The sequence below is a fragment of the Vigna unguiculata genome, chromosome 11, assembly GCF_037176805.1.
Source record: "Vigna unguiculata cultivar grain cowpea cultivar isolate G323 ecotype 2 chromosome 11, ASM3717680v1, whole genome shotgun sequence".
In the NCBI taxonomy this organism is placed as follows: domain Eukaryota; kingdom Viridiplantae; phylum Streptophyta; class Magnoliopsida; order Fabales; family Fabaceae; genus Vigna; species Vigna unguiculata.
The window spans coordinates 43,984,605-44,009,089 of record NC_140802.1 but is presented as its reverse complement, the minus strand read 5'-3'; the positions used below and the strand labels follow the sequence as shown (position 1 = coordinate 44,009,089).

Below are 24,485 nucleotides of genomic sequence, written 5' to 3'. Positions count from 1 at the left end.
TGCGAATTTAAGAATCCTTTTAGTTGGAGGAATCGCCAAAAAAGAAAAAAAAAAAAAGATAATACCATTGAACAATAGTGCATCCCAACACAAATATTTCAATAAAATAGAGATTTCTTTGCACTAATAGTTTCTGTTTAACAGATCCAAATCATGAGAAAACAAATATTTATGAAAATAAGCAAAAATTCGTATTACAGGTGCTACAAATAAATGAAGTATGATGAAGTTTACTCCAATAAACCCGACTTGCAAGTATGGTTGCTAGTCTAACAAGCGTGCAGTGGGTGGTGGCCAATAAATTGCATTTACTAAGTGTACGGCTTTGGAATTCTTTACACACGCCTATCTGTAAGGAAGCTAAACTCCAATCTCAGTAACAAAAAAGAAAGGCCGAGTTGAGTGAAGTGCACTAGCCGCTAGCCACAATCTCATGGATGGTGTCGCTGACAGTTTCATCCTCGGATCTGACAGACAGTTTCATCGCAACATCCTTCGGACCATCAAGTCCAAAAGACAACCGCACAAGCACCTTCACATTTCCTATGAATACACCTGACAACAAGCATGTGTGTGACCTTGAATTGGGCGCCACTACCTCGGTTCCCTGCAAATAGTGAACACCAAATAATGATGGTGTAGTCTTTTCATTTATATTCAGTACACTTTTACAACGGTTCTATGCTTCAATATTTGTAAAATGTTTACTTAATTTAAGGCTTAAAATTGATTATTTTAAAGCTCAAAACCAGTGATTATTTTATGCATATACATATATGCATAATTTCGATAGCCATCTTCAATTAACTGGTTCATGATGGATATAGTCAAATTTTCAATAACCATTTGATATAATTTCTTCTCCTATCCAAAAATCACCAAAGAACGTCTGCTTGCCGTGTCAATACATATACATGCATGCAGGTACTGGTGTGGCTTCAGTTTAGCAATGTAGCTAAGTTCAACTTCAATTTTTTTTCAAATGAATTAGGTTTATTAACAGATGCATCCACTGCAAAAGCACATCTGAGCAAATATTAAACCTCAAATGTGTATGAGAATGTCAACTTTTGGTCTATGCTATCAAGCAAGTCAAGCAGAAAATTAATTTAACAAAAATTACCTCGTGATGCAGTAAAAATTGTACAAATGACTCATGATGACCATTTTAATGTAATGGGACCGGTCTCCTAAACACAAACGTTTATCAAAGCAGCTATTAACATCATTGGCTTACCTCACAAGGCTGCATACCAAGAAGATTGATGACGGTATTTACAGCTTCAGCCAAACTCTCCCTGGGACCAAGACCATATTCGTCCACCCGCTCATTTTCAGGGCCCATGCTTTCCCATGCACTCCTGAAATTAGAGACCCCCACTTTCAGTATGTAGTCTGCTGTGACAACCTCCAAATCCTCTAGCTGGTATTCATCCTCCACACCATCATCTTCTGCCTCACCAGTGGCTGGGTCAACCTGGTCAATATCCAATATATGTACCATGATTAGATTTCCACACAAGTATTATTGGTTTTATTTTCCACAAAAATACCTGTGGGAGAAAAATCAAATATGCTTCATGTTTAAAAGTATAAACGCCATGATATACACCAGGGTTTAAGTCTAGAACAAAAAACCGCAATGCTTCTCAAAGATAAAGGGTGAAGTACCTCTTTAACAATAAATTTCAGAACATTAGAAAATTTTCCAGCAACTGGTAATCCCTCAGGCTTCTCAAAAGCCACAAATGTCTGGCCAGGTGAATCATAAGGAAGAGATCTAAGAGGTTTTGAGCACACATCAGAGAACTCTTCTGCTTCAGAAGCATCCACAATCACAATAACCTGGAAAAGAGGAAGAAATGATTCAGAAGATCGGATTTGCAGCATAGAATGAAATTGTACAGTATCTGTATTAGTCATTACATCTTCCAATAATTGTTCTGGTATCGTGTTTGTGCAGTTGTATTGAAACACGACATGGCTATCAAAAATGTGTTTAACAACATTAACTGCATATTCTGTCTCCGCCTCAGTAAGCTCCACAGGTTCTGAAGACTGGTAAGAGTAACGTCATAAGAATACTTAATCCATATGGAAAGAAAAATAAAATAAAATAAAGATTGTGACAATAATTGAGTATAACAACCTTAAAAAGTTTCCCAAAGTTTGCAAACTCGGGAATGGATAGAAGCAGCCTTTCATAAGAATCTGCTGTAGTAGATGAGGGACCACGAGGAGGAGCACCCAAACCGGTAGGCTTTTTACTAGAGGCCTTCTTCTCTGCAAGAGGTTGAGATTTAACCTCCCTGGGCACTGAACCAATGTCAAAAGCCTCTTCTGAAGGCTCCTGCATTCACATTAAAAACATGCAAATGACAGTGAGATCTTAACCAGTGAAAGGGAATATACTAGGGTGAACTTACATAGTTTTTCAAAGTAGTCTCCAGATTGGCAAGTGGGATATCAAATGACCCAAAGAGGAAATCTTTCACATCTTCATCTGTCTCAACCACTCCACCATCACCTCCAAGGGTGTTCAAATAAAGTGTTGCTCTGTCACGGACCTGCAAAAAAATAAAAATCATTCAGATATAAATCAAAGCAAGTGATAGCTTTAAAGTTTAAACACCTACAGAGTCACCAATTGTTATGACCAAAAATCACCTCATCATCGCTGTCAAAAAGACATCGCCTTAGCAGTACAAATATGCGAGGCTGCAAAGAGTAATAATTATGGAATTTAAATTAATCACAAATATTAACCTAAAACAGAAAAGTATAGGAGAAATGTAGAGAAAATTATTGATAGACACAGTAGAGTAACACCTTTAATGCATCAACAGAAGCCCCAAACTTTGCCATTGTGCTAACAGCACTGGCCCTAACAGTTGCATTCTCAAGATGTACTCTGTTATAAATATAACGAATATATTTGCTGGGGTCGGATGTTTTTGGCCCTTCAACTCCCAGGAAGTGCAGAATCTAGAGGATAGAGAAAAAAATTAACAAGATAAAAATCCAAAAATGCATAGAGTAAATGACGAAGGACAAAACCAAAGTTACTACCTGTGTGGACAAATAAGTGAATTCACAATCTTCAATAAACTCACAAAGATGAAGCAACCCACTTTCCTTGGCCTCAGGGATATCTCTGATAAGAATCACAATTGAATCTACAATTGCTTTCTTGTAATCAAAACCACCTTCTTCCCTAAGAATATTACTTAGGAAATTCATCCTGAAAATAATAAGAGAAAATAAATCAGTAATTTAGATTATTTATCTAGGAAAACATTCAAATAAAAAATGTAACTACTGGGGGGTGGGGGCAGGGACATACAGAATGACATATACTCACAGAGATCTATATTTTAAAGGGAATTTTAAGCACAGTGATCTTATTGCTTCAACAACAACAATTTTGAACTCATCAGCAATATCAGACATGAAATTCGTAATCTGCTTCATAAGTCGGTCCACACTAGATTCATTTCCTGTCTTCAATAGAGTAGTGATGGCAAGTGTTGCAATGCTTCTGTTCTGGTCAGAGATCAAACTTTCCATGTCAATATTGCAGTTAGTCACTGCCATTGGATGTGTCATTGCCACCTGCAAAGTTCATAGCCACACTCAACCATGTAAATAAAACAATGAATCCAGTGTAACATACCTTATGACATTAGCTACATCGATATGTTAAGGGAAATGAGCAGATTTAATGATTTTCTATCAACTTCCACAAAATCATAGCAGGCAAAAATGCAAAAATGCTCTACATCAGAATGGAGGCTGTCGTATACTTTATCAAATTGTACAGCAGAATGAAAAGGTATTTTCATTTAAATTAAAGTCAGTAAAAAATGCTAACCTTGTTTAAGGTACGGACAGCAGCAAATCTCAAGACTGGCTTAGACGAACTTAAGAAGAGCTGAAGAACTGTAATTGCAGGAGTTAATTCTCGGCTAGTTACTCCATTGAGCTCCGTAATTGCCCTGGCTGCTTCAAAAATCACCATCTCTGACTTGTGACGAAGGCAACTCTCAAGATAATCATAGAAGGGGCGGTCTCCTGATTGTGTGATATTTCCTTCCCGGATTACCTGCAGTTCTTATGCTCTATAAAGATTATGGAAAAAATAACATTTCAGTTGGGGCTACTAATTTTAAGGACAACGCACCTGACTTGTATAGCGGATCAAAAGGCATTGGGCCAAAGGAGAACGAACATTTCCCCTGGTCAAGCTGGTAACCAGTTTGCTAACAGCTAGTCGATCATTCTGCCGTATCTGCAATGTTGTATGTAACCATGTGTCAATGTCAATACTAAATTATTTCTTTTTACAATAACCGAAATAGGATCCTCTGAAGGTAAAATCAAAATTATGAGATGTAGAATTTCCATCAGAATCATGCTCAAACAGTATACAAGACATACAATCAATGTGTAAGGTTTACACTAATTTACATTAGAGGTGAAAGCATATAAACCTAAGTGATACCGAAACTTTTCATGATAGGGCCACTTATAAACTACAGCTGTAGTTGAAGCTAAGGGTACGAAAAGGAGTATGCCAAGCTCTAAGTCAGAGGAGGCAGTATAAACCCAAACCATGGGTGAGAAACCAAAAAATCAATACAAACTCTGTAGTTCTGTTCTGAAAAATATTGTCTTTCCTTTATCTTTTGTGAAATCACTTATTCAGGTTATACAGAAGTCAAATCTTTAAGATAAAAATGGATAGTTACCAATGCATGATCGTAGCACATAGCAGCTGACCCCAAAAACACCAAATCAAGGTGGCAAATATTTAGATGGCCAGTATTCCAACAAAATTTTCGCAGTTTATATACAATAAATAAATTCTAAAAAAATGATTAAAATTACTCAAATTATGACAATCATAAAAAATAATGAAAATTAATGTTTTTCAAGAAAAACACATAAGTACCAACAAAAATCATGGACCATGATGTCCATTACTATTATTATTGTATGCACTCAATTACTATAATTATAACTATTTAGTTTAGTATATCCTATTGATATGCTTTAAATAAAAAAGTCAAACTGGACTCCATGATGCCAGTGAACCAAAATAAAAGAGGAGAAAATTCAATAAAAAAAAACATTGCGGGGGTCCATTGTCCCAATCCCCCCAACCTAACACTGTTTACTGTAACCCTAAGACCCCAGCAAAATAGGCATGGTCTTCCGCTTCTTAGAAGATTAAATTGCAAATGGAGGGAAAATGTAGACAGATTTGTGGTGTGTATGTAGATTGCAGATGAAGGAAGAGACGGAAGGGACTGCAACCACAAAACAAGACTTGTTTCAGGAATCAAGATCCCAAGAAAATTCCTGAAACAATGCTGGTTTCAGAAGCAAAGCAAGTTTCAATGCATCTTCTGTTTAGCAGCTGCTTGGGCCACAATTTTAGCTGTAAAAGGCCCTTCTCTGACCAAGGACAATGCAATACAACATCCATTGGAGGAATGGTAGGGTGCCATGCCACATGGTGCAACATTACTGCGCTACTGACTACCAGTAAAAATGTATTTGATCGGTAGATCATTGAAAGGTTGTCATGAAACAATTATCCCAAAAGTGTAAGCAGACTATAAAAAAAGTACTCTTGCAACATATACCAGTGGCTGATGAATTCTATTACAAATGATTAACAAAATGATCTAACAGGGCAACTAAGATTTTGGTTTTCAAGTGAAATTTACAGTAATACACCAAGAGACATAATTATTAGAATCTTATAATTCATGATGTGAATCACATAATTAGACTAGTCATCATTCGTATCATGAGAAGAAGCACACATAACCATAAATTTTAAATGCATGAATGAATTGGAATGATTCTGCATCAATAATATAAATGATGCAGTTCAACAATTCACTGTTTTTTTTGTTTATTTTACTTTACTTCTACCACTTCTTATCAAAGCAATTAAGTTGATAAGCTTAAACAGTTAAATGAAAGGAAACCTAAAGGACACTTTTGGCACTATATTGGTTGCTTCATTGCTCTATTTTTAATCCTCTAAAATAATGGTTTCAAATAAGAATATGTTACATATGACTTTGTTTTGTGAAACTCATGACTATTTTTTTAGTTTTAACTTATTATGTTGAGCATTAGACATCGTTTATGTGATATATTTCAAGCTAAATTTTACCGCTTCTAATCAAAGCAATTGAATGTTTGATAAAGCTTAAACAGTTGAATGAAAAGGAACACCTTTGATCACCCTATTTGACTATTCAGATCTCCATTTTTATTTTTCTATAATGTGGTTTCACATTGTCGCTCATTTGTTTTATGCACTATACTAGGTTCTTCCTTTAATCTTCTAAAATAAAGGCTTCACATGCTCAAGTATGATTTGAGATTTTGTTTTGTGACCACACTTATGATTTTTAAGTTTAAAATTATTACGTAGTGCATTACACGCCATTTGTATCAGACACGTCATTTGAATTGTAAGATTCAAAAACACATTCAGGTAACATACCTGATGGAGCAAAGCCAGGGCATGAAATTGCACAAGAGCTGCCCTTGATTGAACTGCTTCCTGAACCTCATTGCTCCACCTTTTTACAATCTCTGGAGATGTCTGATAAGGGGCCGCAAAATAAGCAGGCAACATATATGAAATATACAGAATAGAGGAATAAATTCTATTAATACCTGAAGCAGATGAATGCCGCTAACTAAGGCTGCACTTGCAACAACTGGATTCTTATCCACAATTCCTTGTTTCAGATATCGCTCTATTTGGGTGAGGAGTGTTCCATCTGTGATGCGACAAAGGACACGAATAGAATTAGCCCTGTACATATCAGTCTTACTAATCATGTCCTTCATGAGGGAGCTTGTAACGATAATAACCTATTAAAAAAAGGGAGACAGAACAGTCACAATCTCTGTATGCCATATGCAGACCATATATGTGAATCTGACTGTTAATAAAAATTATGAGAATTTTGAACCTCATCCGCTGAGGGGGAAAGCTCCTTTATTATCAGGTAGACCATTCTCCTTAACCCAAGATCTCGAGACTGAAAAAGCTTAGTCACAGAAAAGAAAACTTCTGTGGCTTCTACCTGCGAAGTTACAGCAAGAACAGACTATTAAAAAGGGGTTCATACAACTCTAGCATAGTACAACAAAGTCATTCTATAACAACCAGAAATCTCTGAAATAAATCTTGACCTTTGTAAATGTCTCTCCTTGGTTTAGTAAGTATAAAAGTTTCGTGATAACCTGGAAAAAAACAAAACATAACAAGCATATGCAATGTCGAACTCAGCCATTGAATTAAAGAATTACAAGATAACGATTGAATAAAAAGTACGAAGAAAAACCTGCGAACATCTCCTGGCATCTAATTGTGGGTCATTAAAAACCCTGGCCTCCTGAAGAACAGCTCCCTTTTCAATTCCCGCAAAGGGAGAATATTCAGCTGTTAAACAATCAAAACTAATTAATAAAAATAAGCATTGAGTCAATTATAATATCTGCAGGTAATCACAATACACCAGCCTGACTTGTGGACCGAAAAAGGAAGGGAAAAAAAGTAGCAAAAATAAAGACTATATATCAAGTATCAATTCGTCAATCATCACATAAACTACTCAAACAAGCAATTGCAATTTGCACATGATTAATGATCTGCATTGCAACCTATACGCCTGGATCAATTGAAGTTTCTAAAACGACAACATATGAGAGATGAGTCAGAGTTCAAATCCAATCCAACCATCATGATCTGAACAAACCCTGCCGCATTCACAATGGGAAAGGGAAATTAAACATTGGATCTGGAAGCGAGAGAGTGATCCGGCAGTGGCAACAAATAGAGAGCTGAACAGAAAGCACAAACACAACAAATAGCAGATCGAATTGCGAGATAGAAAAGCAGAAGAATGAATTAACCACCTTCGTCGTCGCGGTCATCGTCCTTCTTCACGAGCGGCTGCGCCATGAGCAAAATCTACGAGATCTGTAAAGTGCGCAATCTGAACTTTTTAGTTGCCCCTGCACTGCGAGTGCACCACTCAAGTTTACGAAGAAGGAAGAAGAAGAAGAATGGATCGTCAACAGAACAGAGAACAGAGAACAAGGCTTTGTAGTCGTAGTATTAGATTCAGTGGATACTACCCACTGCTTCCTACCGTGTTACCCTCTCCCTCTTTGTAAATATATCAAATTTATAATTTTTATAACTTGTAATAAAACTTAACTAACTAAAAAGTAATGTATTCAAAATAATATATGATATTTTCATTCTTTGTTTTTTTAATTTCTTTTCTTTTCTAAATCAGCTTTATTAGTTCCAAACTTCCATTTTTAGTTTGTGAAACTCTACTAAAGAATGTTAAATTGTTAGTGTGATCTTGCATTGTGTAACTATGGCATTATACTAATGTCAACATGCATAGCTTCACATCATCATAAAGAAAATGAAAATGGTGACAAAAAAAAAACATAAATTAGAAGAAAAATGAAATCATAAAGAAACAAAAATATAAGTTAACACGTAAACTTCTTTTATATATGGATAAATCTTCTTCGACCATCGATCATAATTGTCGATTTCCGACCACGGTAAGTTGGTTTGGTTTCAATGTATATTCATTGTTTTTTACTATTCTTTAATAAGATTTTTCATGTAATAACAAGTTATGATTGTATTTTACAGTGTTAATATAGTTTGACATGTCAAGTATATAAAAAAATCAAACTATTTAAAAAATATATATTTCCTTTTTTCACTTTTTATTTGACTTAAACTTCTCGCATATTTTTTTTCCCACACATTCTTCAGCTCTTTTTTTCAAAAAAAAAAATGCTTAGATAAATGTAGTGAATAAAAAATAAACTCAAACAAACTTTTTTAAGTCTATAGCTGTAAGAAAACATGAAAAATAAAATTTGAATATAGAATGAAATATAAAATTTAAAACAAAAATGCGTGAATAGAAAGAGAGAAGAGAAAGTTGAAAAAACGGAGAAATAATTACTTGAAAAATATGAAAAGTGAAACACTTTTGATTTTAAACTCTTTTTCTGCATGCGATTTGTGAAGAAAATTAAATAATTAAAAATTATGAAAAACGAAACACCATTTTCTTTTAAAACTTTTTTCTGCATAGATGAAAAGGTTACACGTATTTCGTTTTGGACAGCTTATACATAAATTTTTTTCATTTAAAACTTTTTTCTGCATAGATGATACAATTTGCTGACAAAAGTTACACGTATTTCGTTTTAGACAGCAAAAGTACAGTAAATATGTATGTTTTATTATATATAAATTATGTATTAATATATATATATATATATATATATATATACTTATAACATTTATAATTTAATTTTTAACTATTGATACTTTATTTTATTTTATTTTTTTAAAATACTTTTTACATTAATTTTTTTATATTATTTATACCATTCTTTTTTTCTTCAAATTATTTTTCTTTTGATTCAACTATTTATTATTTATATTATTACACCTAAACACACGAGCGACACTCGGGTGACACTACTTCCAACTTAATATCATAAACTAATAAGTTTATAAGTATTTTTTCCTTATATGATATTCAACTTTATCAAATTTATTTAATGTGAAACTTAAACTCACTTAAATTTTTAAAAATTGAGTCATTTTCCATTAGCAGTTCCTTACGCTAACCATCACTATTACTGTTCATCAAACCAGACACGCTCATCAAAGCCTTTGTTAGTTGTTCGCTATTCTCTTAGCTACTCACGCGTATCTTAGGCATGCATAATCTTTTTTATCGACAATTGTTAGTTGTTAGTTTTTGTTAGTGGGGGAGTTAAACCCACAACCTCTCCCACCCTTCCTTTAAACTTCACCAAACCAATCTTATTTCTTCAAATTGTTAGCAGGAAGGATCAAACTCAATACTTTCCCCTCCATTCTCTTCATTCTAACCACTAATTCACCTTATCACTCCTTTACCTTGGACACAATAACTGACACACAAGGTGCTTTTTTCCCCTGTCCTCTCGTATTAGGAGAATTCTTCTCAATATTCGAACATCCACATCAGATATGGATTGAATTGTTTCATGATGTTATAAACCTAGCTCGCGTATAATTGTAATGGGCAAACAACTCAACCCTTGGAACATACTACAATCCTGAGTACTAAAAAGCTGACATCAAGGTGCCAAATCTTTTTGTCAATATGAGCTATAGGGACAAATCAACTTGTTATCCCTAGGGTAACTTTTATTCGTTGAACGACCTTTCCACTTAGCACCACAATATCACTAAGGTCGACTTTCTTCCCTACTCCTCAACATGTTGGTCTTGCAGTCAACCAACATTTGTTTCCTTTGGGGAGACCTACACTCCATAAAAATTGACTACCTTATACAGTCCTTCGGCCTATAGTTACTACCACGAGGTTAGAATTCCAACTCTGCCAAGTGGTATCTCACCTTACAAGTATAATAGAGTATTAGTCAACAAATGGATCACCTGAGATTATAATCTCGTGGCTATTGAGAACAAATCAAATCACATGGTTTATTTCTTATTCTTGATGTTTTTCATATTGGTTTCATAGAAATAAATCAGAGATCGAGAAAAATATATCATTCATAACCACTAATGAAGGATTTCTAAAAAATACAAAGATTAGTAATCCTTTTGAAAATACAAAATAGAGAGGATTTAGTCTTTATTTAGAACAAAGAGAAAAATGTTGTTAGTGTCTTTAGTGGGAAAAGAAGACAACCCACCAAAGAGTGAAGAAGAAGAGAACAACCATTAAAGAGATTTTATTGTATTGTTATCCACCTCGTCGATAAAGAGAATGTTTTTCTATTGCTTAATGAACAATTTTGAGTAAACTTACGGTATATTCGTTAATTATTAGTGAAAGTTTTTATTAGACTATGTCTTATTAATTTTTCATCCATATTGATATTTTTCCACTTAAAAAGTTGTTGTGACTCTTGATTTCTTTTTTTTTTCCCATACGTCTCATTGTTTTGCATGTTATTTATGTATAGGAAAATTTTGATTTGATTTTTGTTTGTGGTTGTTATTTGTTATTTTTCCAACAACTTACAATCTTGTGTTATGTTCATTCTTATTAGGAGAAAAAACAAAAAAAGGCTAAATAACATATTTATATTTGAAATATCACATACCTTGTTGATATCATTATTTATATGATGACAAATTCACGTATGTTTTCACATTTCATTTTCGTTATAAATTAACGCATGATTATATCATGTAATTGTATTATTATATGAATAAAAGAATGTGACAAAACACAATTTTTATTTGTTAGAAAAAACCATAAAAAGGTATATGTAATACACTTGTACATATAATTAAATAAAGTTATTTAAAATTGAAATAGAGTTGTAAAATAAAATATTATAAAAAAATTTAGTTTTTCCGAATAAATAAATTCAAAAAGTTTTATCACAAATCATATATATATATATATATATATATATATATATATATATATTTAAAAACTAATAAACTTTTTTTTACTATAAATACTCTAATTTATTAATTAAACTAGTTTTGGAGATATATTACGGCCAAACATATTTCATGTGCTCGGTAGATGAAATATTCAATTATGAGGTTACTTTATGAAATACTATTTACATATTTGAATTATTATTTCAGTTCTTAGACGGTGAGAATTTGAATTTTGTGTGTAGTGTGCTTTTACGGTGATGACACGAGTTCAACGACAGTACAGGAACAAATTTTAAAGAGATACATTAATATTGTTGTTATATTACTATTATTGTTTTGTTGGTTCGAGATATTCAGATGTTAAAAAAAAAATTGTGTAAGAGATGTTTCTACCTAAACAGATTAATTTGTTGGTGTACATTTTTTTGGACACTTGAGTTTAATAATTAAATTTATATCATAGGGTACCAATTAATTATTTTCGTATTTAATAAAATAAAATATTATGAAAGTATAGTTCATCTGCATCAAGCGTGAGTTATATTCTGAATTATATTAGGAATTGATTTTCTAAAAAGTATCATAAAAATTTATCCATTTTATCAAAAGTAAAAATAAATTTAATTAGTACTATCAAATCATAATATCACATAATGATTTACCAAAATCAACTTAATAAGTTAGATTCATTTATCGTACTATCATACCATTATTGATTTGTTCAACGGTTAGTAGTTTGCAATAAGAAAAAAGTTAAATATTTTTAGTTCTTCAAAATTCAGTCAAAATTAAAATTGGTCATTTTTCAAAATTTTTAACTAATATAGTCGTTTATTTTTTAAAATGTATAAATTTAATATTTTTAATCCGATTTTATTAAGTTTATTTAATATTTCAAATGTATTTTATGGTAGTATTTGAATTATTTATATCATTTGATCTATCTTTATTTAAATGTTAATTTAAATATTATCATGTGTTTGAAACTTCAAATAAATTCAATAAAATTTAATTAAAAAATTAAATTTACATGTTTATTAAAATGAAAAACTAAATTGATAAAAAATTTCAATAAATATCTAATTCTAAATTTTACTGAGGACAAAAACATATTTATCCAAAAAAATAAATGAAAACATCTTTCAAAACATATTTTTGTAACCAGGTTTTTTCTGTTTCTAACATTTCCTTATTATTTATTTATATGTATATATAGTTATTTAATTAGTATTTTGAAATAAAATAAAAATATGAATCTATATGGTGCACAATAAATAATAAATAAATAAACTTGAAAGAAATAGTTGTCGATTTTCATTTGTACTGGTCCAGCTGTCAGCGACGGAATATTCGCGAAGAGAGAGAGAGAGAAGAAGAAGGCGTTTGCAATTGCAATTTTGCATAGAGAGAGACGAGAGAGAAGTTGAGTTTGGAGGTGCACAGAGAGAGAGAGAGAGAGAGAGCGTAGCGCACCGCAACGACTCAGTCAAACACTCTATAACACTTTATTTCAATTCTTACTTTCTCCGATCGCATCACTCATCACTCGCCACCGCCATGCCTTCCCGAAGAAGAACTCTCCTGAAAGTCATCATTCTCGGTGACAGTGGGTTTGTCTCTTCCTCTTTTCCATTTCTAGGGTTTCTCTTTACACAGATCTCTTCATTCTTCGCACTTTTCAACCTCTTTCTTGTCTCTCCCTTCGATAATTTCGTTATGTTATTTCATTTTACTTCCGATTGGTTTATATTGTGGAATTTTTCATGTTCTTGTTTGGATCACAACAACCGTTGCTTCCGTTACTTAAATCTCTTTCGCATTTGCAATTGCGCTTAGTCGATTTGTTAGTTGCAGAGTTTTACCATTTCTACCGGTTTTTAGTTCTTTATTTATTTTGAAATCACTGTATGATGCTGCTGTTGATGTTTCGCAGGGTGGGGAAGACGTCTTTGATGAACCAGTATCCTTCGGTTTCTGTCTAGAACTCCTTGTTTCTGTTTATTATTGTTTTAATCTTCGATGCTATTTGTTTTCTAGTGCTCAGTTCAGTATGGAAATTATGTATTTCCCTAACCTATGTAATTTAGATATGTGAATAAGAAGTTTAGTAATCAGTACAAGGCAACCATTGGAGCGGATTTTTTGACTAAAGAAGTGCAATTCGAAGATAGGCTTTTCACCTTACAGGTTTGTCGATAGTGCTTAGCTTGTTTTTGCTATGCGTGGAAGTGCATGCATGCTTGGGCCTTAAGTTTGGGTGAGATGGTGGGTTTTTCGGATGCTAGGAAGGGGGTAGAAGATACTGATTATGTTGGAGTCTCACCTTCCTGATGTTAGTACCTAGGTTTCCCTATCTTATTATGTGTCGTGGTATGTACTGATTTGGTGGAAGAATTCGTTGATTGTAAACTCCTTAATGATGGTTTTCATATATTGATCTTGCAAGCTATAAAGCCTGTGGAACAAATTGTCTAATTTCCGAGGCATCGTATATACGTTCACATCGTACTTAGTCTAAGCTTTCTAGCCCATTGGATTAAGTTTCTCTGGTCATTACTCCTAATAATGTTAGAATGTTTAAGTGTGTACCGAATTCCACTTTCAATTTAACGCCAATCCAACTCTTGCATTGCTTTTACTTGTGCATAAGAACGTGTAAACCTCCATTTAACGCCAATCAGACAGGTTTCAGACACACTCAAATTATTTTGAAATATATAGTTTCTTGGACTTTATGGAAATGCTCTTGTACATGGGATGTAGGTAGTGCAGGGTACCATTTTCTTGAATTTCTCAGAAACTAATCATCCCATTATTTTTCATGTCATTATAGTATGTTTTGTACATGTGACAGTTGTGACCTTAACGTGGACTTCATAGTATAGTATACAATAAAATGTTTTTTTATTAATATCATTGAGCATCTTTGGGATGTTGTATAGATGGAATCTGATGGGATAGATAACTAAACTATTTTAAAGAGTACTAGATTTGTAATGATGAAAGGATAAATTGTTTTGTTGCTCTCTTAAGAGCCTTAATGGAGGCTTTAAAGCTGAAGATTGTGATTTTGTGAGTGACAAGTGTAGTCGTACTACTGTCACACCCTTGCAGTGTGCAAGACGCCTGTGTAACTTTGTTCGTAGTGGATATTAGTTTTGGGCTTTATTCTATTCTCACATTCTATTTCTGTATTTTTAAATAAGTTGTAATGGTCAAAATTTTATTGTTGTTAATTGTTTGTTCTTAACTTTACAGATTTGGGATACAGCTGGCCAAGAAAGATTCCAAAGCCTTGGAGTTGCTTTTTATCGAGGCGCTGATTGTTGTGTTCTTGTATATGATGTTAATTCAATGAAATCGTTTGACAACCTTAACAACTGGAGGGAGGAATTTCTGATTCAAGTATGCTTATGTTCCTCCAAATGTGTAAATTTTTTTGTTTTTATCTACTATGGCAAGCACTATTTTACAGAATTTGCAACTTCTAATATTTGTGATCACTTTGTCAGGCAAGTCCTTCCGATCCAGAGAATTTTCCTTTTGTCGTCATAGGAAACAAAATAGATATTGATGGTGGGAACAGCAGAGTGGTATTTCCCCCCGAGTTTGCTGTCTTCAATTTTTCTTTCTATTTTTCAAAAGATATCCCCACCAGACACTCTAAGACTTGTAAAATACCTATAATGCATAATGCTAAAGATATGAACTCGACAAGTTCCTGTGTGCAGGTATCAGAAAAGAAGGCTCGGGCTTGGTGTGCATCAAAAGGAAATATTCCATATTTTGAGACATCTGCCAAAGAAGGCATTAATGTTGAAGAAGCATTCCAATGCATAGCAAAGAATGCCCTGAAAAGTGGAGAAGAAGAAGAATTGTAAGTTCCTAAAGCTGAGCATCTCTTCTTTCGTATTTGTCAACTGACCAACTGAACTTATCACCAGAGTCATAATAAACTAGATGTCTCACTTTATGAAGTTGTGTTCATTGTTTGAGGGAGCATAGTTTGAACCCATCAGTGTCTTAAATCACAATGTCCATATATTAAAATTGGAAGATCTATCTATGGTTAATGTTTCCTTATTGATATTAGAGACAAACCATTTTTTATGCTGTACCCAAAAAAAATTGGTCATGGGCATACATTATTAATTGCAAGCTTATTGTTTTAATGTTTCTGTTTTTTATTTGTTGGTAAAATGGAACAATTTTTGTGTAATATTGAAAGATCACTGCTTACTACGACTGCTTCGGGATTTAGTTTTGGAGATGCTAGTTTGTCTAATATAATTAAGTCCTGCAATTGGTTGGTTATTGGTGTGTATTTTGTTTGCAATATTTCTATTTCTTGGTTATGGTTCTTATTATTTGAAACTTCATTTATCCATTCATGTGTTATTGATATTACATTTTGGATTTTGCTGTCCGTGCTTATTGAAGATACCTGCCAGACACAATTGATGTTGGAAACAGCAGTCAGCCACGGGCAACAGGGTGCGAGTGCTGAATATATAGGTTTTCTTTTCAAAACAAATAAAGTACATTACTTCAAAATGATTTCACTGTGTTTAGCCATTGCTGTCTATGAGGAGGCGTCATTGTACATTAGTGTTTGCTCAAGAAACAAATTTGTCCAATGCTATATTTGGTGCTTGTTTGGTATGTTATAATTGATCATATTAGTTGTTCTTCATGTATGCTATTCCGATATTGTAAAAGAAAACTGCGTAAGATCTTTTTGAAGTTATATATTGCATTGCTCATTGTTCGTACTCAACATCGGTAGTATTTTGTACGACTGTTTTCGTTATTCCACAAATTTGTGAACCATGATTGATTGTTTTGGTCATGATTCGAGCTTTGTTGATGGACCCTCACAACGCAGTTGTTTGCTGGGATTCAGACGTTTCTGGGTAAATCTCTCGAGGTATTGAAACCTTAAGATATGGTGATTTTCTATAAAAGGAAATAGAAGCTTCAGACCTAACAGTTTATATTTTTGGTTTGTCCGATATCAACATGGTGTGCAAATTTTCTTACCCTTATAATTTAAACCAAGACGGCCTGAACACATTATATTTTAGATTTTAAGCTTTGTTGTCTTTTTATAAATTACTTTTGCCGTGGATTTTCCTTGGGTTTGAAAAAAACAAATTTGACGGAGTGGAATGATCTTTCTGAATAGCAGACTGAAAGTAATTAGTGATGTATGACTTTTGGTCAAAGCATAATCGTTGATACCAAAACCAGCAAGCAACCAAGAATAACAACTACCGCCGAATAAGCTCCAGCCACTGGTTTTTCTAAATTCGTATATATTTTGACTTTACTATAATTATTCACTCCTTTTAATATCGATTGTGAATGAAATAAAAGAAATATAACTTTTAATGTTATTAAATAGATGGAAATTGTCCTATAAATATTTATAGTAAAAATGTGGAATGAATTAATCTTTTTTCTAAATTTTAAAATTATAAATTGATTGCTAAAAGTAGTCATCCAAAAACTGTTGTTTTATAGATCGAGGATAGAAGGATTTTAATTCGAAAGAAAGAAAGAAAGAAACTAGCCCTCTTAAGATCCGCAGATAAGGTGACTATGAAGGCAAGAGCGAGTGAAGAAAAAGAAATGAGGTAAAATGAGGCATAGCCATAACGTAGCGAATTCTTGATCATTGCGAGATTGCTATATATTCTTTATGAAGTCATCCAAATTTCAATATGTTCTCAACCAATAATGCAGTGAATAGCATTGAAGTTATAGGATTGAACGCGCAAATTTTGCACAACTATCCACTTGTTTTAAGTTAAATACTTGAAAAATAAATTTTAAAAAAATGGCTCTACAACTTCAAAATATCAGTAAACTTCCGTCCTCTCAACTCCGGCGGCTCCTTATATCGGTAAGGATGAACTTGCAATGTGCTACTCTGCTCACTGAATTTCCAATTGTCGTCAATTTGGAGTTAGTCCTAACCAGCACTTGACCTTTGAAACAATTGACTGGATCAAGTGGCATCCGATAATTAATTACCATGCATGCAACAAGCTAGAACTACTAATAATTCAACCAAAACAAGGAACTATACTGGAACTAAACACATTTTGATCTCTACATGTGACTCATTTTCAACATGCTGCAACCCTTTCAATTTCATCCACGTCATACTGTTATTGAAGGGAGGAACTAAATTAAAAGCAATCAAGCAATTTGGATAAGCAATCAAACAACTTCAGTCAATATAAAAAATACTAATTTACTCTATAGATTCTTATAGATGAACAACCTTTTTCTTATAGCCCTCATACTTAAAAATAATCAATTTTAGTCCCTATATTTAAGAATCGTCGTTTAACTTCTATACAAATTATTTATAATCCCTTTTCGTTTTTGAGTTCAAAACAGTGAACTAAAAAATTGTACACACATATATATGAACTAAGATTAAATTAGTAGGAACTAATATGATTTGTTTTTACATATAGAGACTAAAAAGTAAATGAATAATTAAACTTACAAAGATGAGCGCGGTATCCATTAAATAAGATTAGCTTCTCACTAAAAACAACCAAAAAAGGTATGGCTTTGAACAAAGGAGTCAAGTTATCTCTAAAGCCTGTGCAATTATGATAAAAACGTTCCTAATGCAATGAGAAATGTTGAAAATAACTGGTCGATTAGAAATATGACTAAATTATAATATAAAAGTGCCTAAATCTAATTTTATAAGTAGGTTTTATAAAATTGAATTAAGGTTAAAGTTCATTCTGTAAGATGAATTAGAAAAAGAAGTATTTAAATCATAATCGATCAACTCTATTGAATGGAATGCTTTATGTGTAGAAACAGGGAGTTGAGGACAAAAAGAGAAAAAAAAAACTAACACATAAGAATTCCCAATATAGGAAAGAGCAAAATCCAATAAAAAATAAGGTCAAAATACAGATTCATGTCTTCAAATTGGAAACGGACTGTCATGCTTTCTCCTCAAATATTCCCAAGTTGAACTCCATATGTTTCTTTCACTTCGTTTCCTAATAGTTATCATTTTTGCGTAATTTTTTTTTTCTATTTACTTTGTTTACTAAAATTACCAGTTATGATCTACTATATAACACTCAACTAAGCTGCTATAAGGAATATACCATCTTGACCTCAACTAAAAGAAAACCCACAACAAAATGAGAATGCATACTCACATTGTCAAAATGATGGCGAGAGATCAGTACGTATGAAGACAATAACTTTTTAGCAGATGTACTGAACCTTTATTTTGTCCCAACAGAAGAAAGTTTTTCCTGGTTAGATGGCCGAACGGAATTTCCTACCGCAGTTGAAGATGCTAATGGGTTTTGAAGAGTTGTAGCTGCAGTGGCTGCAGGTCTAGAAAGAAGTGGCCTTTGTGGACTCATCATCATTTGTGGTCTTGGGAGTGAGTTCGCAATATTTGTAGGAATTCTATTAGTTGATATAGTTGGTGGTATACCTCTAGAGGACGAAGCTGGTATACCAAGCCGCGATGCAATAATCAACGCACGCTCGTGATAAAGCTTATGCCTCGATCGCTCTACATGCTCCCTTGCCCTCATCACCACATTCTCCACATCATTGAAAAAAGCCAACTTAGTTTCCAACTTGAGCAACTGTAAGTAGACAGAATTTACCAAGAAAGTCAGAAACAAAACAACAAGGAAGTACAAGGCAACGATATCTTCACCAGGCCATGAGATTACCTGTTTTTCTATCAACAAGGAAGTAAGCTGTCGGATTTGGTCTTCTTCCTGATTTGCTAGAACTTTTGCTTTTACTGCGGCTGCAGCAAGTGTAGAAACTGCAGCCCGTTTCATTTTCTCAAAATTGCTGTCCTGTTTAATCCTTGTATCGTTATCTTCCACTTTTGCTCCATTATCCGCATGATCTTTACCTGTCCCTGTATGTTGAAATTATTCATTTTTTGTGGATCAAAATCAAAATCTGCTAAATTATAGAGATAGACCTATAATTACATTTTCTGAATAAATATGGCACTTATTTTTTCCCTGCATGCGTGGACGAGAGGAAGGAAAAGAAAGAGACCTGTATTTGCACAATTTTCAGCAGCAGAATTTTGTCTAACTGGATCTGATGGTGACATATCTACATCCTTTTCTGTCCCATTACATTGGGATGATTTTGTTGTTAATAGTGCCTGAGAGTCAACCTTTTCTGGCGGCAAGGAATTAGAAACTCCTTCAACATCCATGGCTGAGTCTGTTGTTTCTACAGATTCACAAACTGGATTTGTAGATTGTGGATTTTGAGACTTGTTCTTAGTTGGGGGAATAGAGTCAGAGACTATCTCACATTTTGATGTCTCTACTAGCTTTGGAGACTCTTCTGGTAAATTGGATTTAAGTGGCTGAAGTTCTTTCTTCTCTGATGGAAGAGAATCAGACACAGATATGACCTTTGCAGGACAAGGTTCTTCAATTAAGGATCCCTCCTGAACCTGGTCAGAATTAGATTTAGTTTCAGCCTTGGATGTTGAACCACCTGAATCATGCAGAGTGTCTGGTGCTTGATCATTGGATAGCTTTGCACTGATAGGAACATTACAATTGTCAAGCCCACTTTCATGATTAACCATTGGTTGCTCCTTCGGAGAAATTGGCTTTTCTGCTGAGGCTGCACCATCTGTGGAAGCCGCCTGTCCCTTGTCTTCTAAAGTGTCACTTACAACTTTCATATTACTGTGATCATTCGGTAAATCTTTATCATCCAACATTGGTTTGTCCTTCTTTACATTTACTTCATCCTGATCTCCCTCACTTTTAGAATCCCTGTTATAAAAAATACAGTAATAACATTGTAAGTTTCAATCAACAAGAAGTGGACTTCATATCAAACTACCAAGTGAAAACTACCACACATACTTCTCAGAACTAGTTGGTTCATTCTTATGATCTGGCGGATCTTCTAGAAGAAAGCAACACCTTGCAGCAAGGTCAGTGCCAGGAGAATTTCTTGACATGGATTTTATGGAACTATGAGCTGAAGCAACAGCCACATCAGTACCCACCAAGTGTGCAAGGAACGTTGCCTGTAGAAGAAAGCCACAAAATACTACTTAGCAAGACAGAGTGTGCAAGACTACATGAGAAATAACATGAAATGACACAACGAACGAGAAAGATTCTATGTAATATAATAGTAAGTATTGTTTAATGGTGTAACAAACGCTCGCAGTTTTGTGGTCTGCAAGCAAAAAGACATGGCACAGCAGTTACAAACTTACAGAAAAATATAAGTGATTCAAAATTATTGTCCTAAAGAAAGGAGATTTGAATTAAATAATTCAAACCAGCTTACCCCAAAAATACACAGAATTAATGTTACTGTTCATGCATCAAAGCATTCAACTTACCAGTGCCATGACAGGATTACCCACTTCAGCAAATGAAGAAGGTCCATCAGGTCCAAGAGAATAACCAACAGCAGCAAATGCTTCCTTGAGAGCATTTATAGCACATTCATTGCCTGCTTCCTGATCAGACTTCACCTTAACAGCATCTTCAGATTTGGAAGTTCCCTCACTGGCTTTCTCATCACTACCTTCTTGTAACTTTAGATTCTCCTCCTGATTCACCTTCACTTCAACGTCCTCAGCCTTGGAATTTTTATCCTGGTCTTTGATGCCATCACTAGTATCATTCTCAATACACTCTGAAGCATCCTTGTCCATAGATGAGTCATTGTTTGTTGCAACTGGATCTGTTGGTTCTTTGCAACCAGCATCAATATTATCATCAAATTCAGCAAAGGTATCCTCAATTGGCATTTGAACAAAGTACGATATGCACTGAGCTTTTGTTTTTGTTCCAACATGTTCAGCAATTTCATTCCAATTTTCTTTATAAAGTTCTAAGGCTTCAAGTAGCAGAAGGGTCTCTTGATCAGTCCACTTTCCACCATTAACCCCTGCAACTTCAGCTGGTTCCATGAGTATAAAATCCAATGAAGACATGCCAGAGCCAAATCTTCTATTACTAAAGCAGTCGGAACACAGATCAAAATCTGCCTGTCAGACACATCACAGAATAGATAAAATATACAAGATGAAATGGAGCAAATTTAAAAACTCATGAATAACAACATGCCAACAATGTATTAGTGAGAATTCAACAAAGAGTGAAATAGACAACCAGCCTGCTGCTAACTAAGTTACAGAAACCACTACGCCCTCAAAATCAATCAATATAAACAATGACCCTTTGAGTAAATAAACACTTAGCCTCTCTTGATGATTGATTCTTTTGTAAGTTCAATGGCAATTGAAAAGGTTTCAAAACTGACTGTAGCTGTTACACTACTCCAGAAATGTCCTTTTATGGTGGCATTTAACAAAAGTAAAAAATCTATAACCCAACTCGGATAACAATGTAAATTGATTCCACACCATCAAGCTACAAAGGTAACAACGGAAAACATTTATTGTAGACATCATAAAATGTGCTAATATATTAATTCATTAAAAGTGTGAGATATAGTACAAATATACAAACCAATGGAACTTAGACTACAACTTTTATAAGAACACCAAGTTTGGGACAAGATTGCATTTGAGTGGTACGCAAGGAATGATAAATAATATATTTAAAGTTAAACCATATCTTCAGCATATCACCATAAGGTGCATTTCAATTTAAGTAATAGATACCAACCTGCTTCTGGCAATGGTAACGTTTGCGAGAACAATCAGCAGAACATGAATTGCAATGGTACTCAAGCATCTCAACAGCTGGCCCCTCTTGTTTCACCAACTCTTCAGCAATAGTAGACTCTGGAAACAAGCCAGAGGCTGTAGCTGGAGTCATTTGGCTAGACCTTTGAACAGGTCGACATAATTGCAGAGTTTCAAAGTGATACAATTTTTCAAGCAAAGAACTCTTTTCTGCTTCTCCATCATCACTGGCAGTGGCCACAGCAGAATCCATTGAAGGGAATGGGTGGAAGTTAATTAAACCCCAATAATCCAGAAACTCCATTACCTCTTGCCTAGCATCCATGTCTCCAACATTAAGCTGTGACATATCTTTCATTTCAATTTGCACATTTGGATTTGAATGAAACTTCTTCATTATCCAATTTCGTATCTCCATGTATACATCAGGCGTCCGATTTTCAGTTTTTCCATTAAAGAAAGAAGGTAACATTTGCTTCTCAATTTCATGAATATACAACCATGAAAACCAACCTGAAATTAAATTTCAAAGTAAATGACTAATTTAAGAATAACCTCTTTTAGCTTGGGCCAAAACCTAAAAACGCTCATTGCAATTACATATTGAAATAGTAAATAAAAAATTTGAACACCTGGGTCACCAAACATTTTCATAAAAGTATCTCCAGCATCTTGTTGGATAACTACATGATAGGAATTAATGCTCATACTGCACCGTTCTTTAAATTATGCAACATACTTTTGAACCAGCAGCAAGGATGATATGTCTTGCAGTGCAGTTTTCTCTTGTTTAGGGTTAAGAAAGTTCCAACAAACAAAACAGAAACACTCAATCAGCTTCCACACAGTTATTCCTGACCTTTCCTTGCTACCTACTACAAAAGTCCACAGTCATCTGTTATTTTGTTAAAAGTCACACTGTCATCATCAGCAGTGGCAGACCTAGAAGGTTTGAGGATGGACACCCCCTTAATTTTGTAAAGTTACAATTAAATACATGAAAATTTAATTTTTTGCTCCCAACAAATTTATATAGTGATTCCATTATCAAGTGACAGACTCATGTTAAAATAAGAGTATACAGTTATATTGTTTGCCCCCACTAGTCAGAGCCTCGGGCACGCCTCTGGTCATCACTTATTCAGCTAGGTCATAAGGTCAGCTTGGTCTGGTCAAATTTCAGAATATACAACTATTACACACAATTTCCCACATCAAATCTCTGATGTAATTTAGAAAAGCAGCTGAGTTCTCAAACAATTACACCTACTTAGGGTAACGTAATTTAAATTGCGAATTAGGAAGAAAAGCAAACCGCAAATGGTAAAAACATAACTTAAGAGAATCTATCATGCACCAGTTCGTTGGAATCACTCGTTCGTCGCGAACATCAAGTGAACAACAATGGCATAAAATCGAACACATGGCGTGTTTCATACTATTTGCTACAATTGAAGCCCAGAAGATAAGCATAACCAAATTAGGGTTCGAGAAAGTGCCCAAAGTCTCACCGCAATGAGTGGGAACCACGTGCGCATTGGCACCGCGAGATCTGAGGGCTTCGAATTCCGCTTCAATCGCGGCCTCCAGAGTCTCCCACTCGCTCTCCTTCCTCAGCTGCTCGGCGAGCGCGGCGGAGTCTGCAGCGGAGGGATGGGTGCGTTCGGAGTGTTTGACGGCGGCGGGAGCGGAAGCAGCGGCGGACGAGGAAGCGGCGGCGAGGGAGTTGGGGGTTTGGCGGGCCCGGGTGAGGGGGCCATTGTGGAGGGGAGGAGGGTGGAGCGGCGAGGCCTTGTCGCGAGCGGCGCGTTTAGAGGGGGCGGAAGAGGAACCGGAGGCGTTGAGAGCAGCGGACTTGCGCTTGTTGGCCCCGGCACGGCGGCGAGACGATGCGGGCTCCGATGCCGGGGAATCTGCGGCGGAGGGAGCAGGTTCGCGGCGTTTCTCCTCCATGGAGAAGAGAAGGAGAAGGGAAAGGGGTTAGGGAAGAAATAAAATTGGGTGAGTGAATGTGAAACTGTGGTGGTGCTTCCCTTCCCTTGCCTTGGAACACATTAATACGTCGTCGTTATCTAATTTCCCTCTTTTGTTATTTCCACCTAGCCTTTTACTGCTTCCGCCACACACACTCCACTCCCTGCGTACGTGTGCCTATGTAATATCACGACCTAAGTATATTATTTTCCTAACATATAAAAATTGAATGAATGTGTATATTCGTACACTACTTTCAAAAATCTTTTTGTCTTCATAAAAAAT

At 34.6% G+C, this 24,485-nt stretch overlaps 3 protein-coding genes across 6 annotated transcripts; 1 reads left to right on the top strand and 2 right to left on the bottom strand.

The window, feature by feature from the left end:
• Positions 1-96: 96 nt before the first annotated feature.
• Positions 97-8,210, bottom strand: LOC114169925 (coatomer subunit gamma-2). The gene is made up of 18 exons (XM_028055324.2): positions 7,954-8,210; positions 7,380-7,477; positions 7,228-7,278; positions 7,005-7,118; positions 6,703-6,903; positions 6,527-6,628; positions 4,181-4,288; positions 3,872-4,102; positions 3,362-3,612; positions 3,070-3,241; positions 2,830-2,985; positions 2,668-2,718; positions 2,427-2,567; positions 2,150-2,350; positions 1,927-2,058; positions 1,672-1,845; positions 1,238-1,477; positions 97-607 (listed from the first exon to the last, which is right to left on the bottom strand). The coding sequence occupies exons 1-18, from the start codon at positions 7,997-7,999 to the stop codon at positions 413-415; spliced, it is 2,664 nt and encodes an 887-aa protein (XP_027911125.1). The 5' UTR covers positions 8,000-8,210; the 3' UTR covers positions 97-412.
• A 4,629-nt stretch (positions 8,211-12,839) lies between these two features.
• On the top strand, positions 12,840-16,280 carry LOC114170094 (ras-related protein Rab7). Its single transcript, XM_028055579.2, has 7 exons — positions 12,840-13,113; positions 13,437-13,463; positions 13,591-13,690; positions 14,762-14,908; positions 15,016-15,096; positions 15,235-15,380; positions 15,944-16,280. Exons 1-7 carry the CDS (start codon positions 13,061-13,063, stop codon positions 16,008-16,010), a joined length of 621 nt encoding a protein of 206 aa, XP_027911380.1. The 5' UTR covers positions 12,840-13,060; the 3' UTR covers positions 16,011-16,280.
• An 865-nt stretch (positions 16,281-17,145) lies between these two features.
• CHB3 (DNA-binding family protein) lies at positions 17,146-24,286 on the bottom strand. Of its 4 annotated transcripts, none has more exons than XR_003600794.2 (8): positions 23,738-24,286; positions 22,207-22,739; positions 20,910-21,563; positions 20,419-20,585; positions 19,583-20,325; positions 19,240-19,436; positions 18,706-19,149; positions 17,146-17,508 (listed from the first exon to the last, which is right to left on the bottom strand). XR_003600794.2 is itself a non-coding variant. In XM_028053934.2 (7 exons), the coding sequence occupies exons 1-7, from the start codon at positions 24,177-24,179 to the stop codon at positions 18,775-18,777; spliced, it is 3,111 nt and encodes a 1,036-aa protein (XP_027909735.1). In that variant the 5' UTR covers positions 24,180-24,286; the 3' UTR covers positions 18,394-18,774. The 4 variants fall into 4 exon arrangements, 1 of the variants encoding a protein (XP_027909735.1); XR_003600795.2 differs by having other exon boundaries at positions 17,146-17,493; XR_003600796.2 differs by lacking the exon at positions 17,146-17,508 and adding an exon at positions 17,515-17,673.
• Positions 24,287-24,485: the final 199 nt, after the last annotated feature.

What these genes read in the sequence shown, in the direction of transcription:
- LOC114169925 (XM_028055324.2), bottom strand. Translation starts at nt 7,999, where the DNA reads ATGGCGCAGCCGCTCGTGAAGAAGGACGATGACCGCGACGACGAAG. An exon ending in AAGGAGAGACATTTACAAAG is followed by an intron (nt 7,119 to 7,227) that starts GTCAAGATTTAT and finishes GTAACTTCGCAG; the next exon opens with GTAGAAGCCACAGAAGTTTT. An exon ending in TTTTTGACAGCGATGATGAG is followed by an intron (nt 2,568 to 2,667) that starts GTGATTTTTGGT and finishes ATTTTTTTGCAG; the next exon opens with GTCCGTGACAGAGCAACACT.
- LOC114170094 (XM_028055579.2), top strand. Translation starts at nt 13,061, where the DNA reads ATGCCTTCCCGAAGAAGAACTCTCCTGAAAGTCATCATTCTCGGTGAC. An exon ending in ATAGGCTTTTCACCTTACAG is followed by an intron (nt 13,691 to 14,761) that starts GTTTGTCGATAG and finishes TTAACTTTACAG; the next exon opens with ATTTGGGATACAGCTGGCCA. An exon ending in GGGAGGAATTTCTGATTCAA is followed by an intron (nt 14,909 to 15,015) that starts GTATGCTTATGT and finishes TCACTTTGTCAG; the next exon opens with GCAAGTCCTTCCGATCCAGA.
- CHB3 (XM_028053934.2), bottom strand. Translation starts at nt 24,179, where the DNA reads ATGGAGGAGAAACGCCGCGAACCTGCTCCCTCCGCCGCAGATTCCCCG. An exon ending in GTAATCCTGTCATGGCACTG is followed by an intron (nt 20,586 to 20,909) that starts GTAAGTTGAATG and finishes TTTCTTCTACAG; the next exon opens with GCAACGTTCCTTGCACACTT. An exon ending in CCTTGTTGATAGAAAAACAG is followed by an intron (nt 19,150 to 19,239) that starts GTAATCTCATGG and finishes GTCTACTTACAG; the next exon opens with TTGCTCAAGTTGGAAACTAA.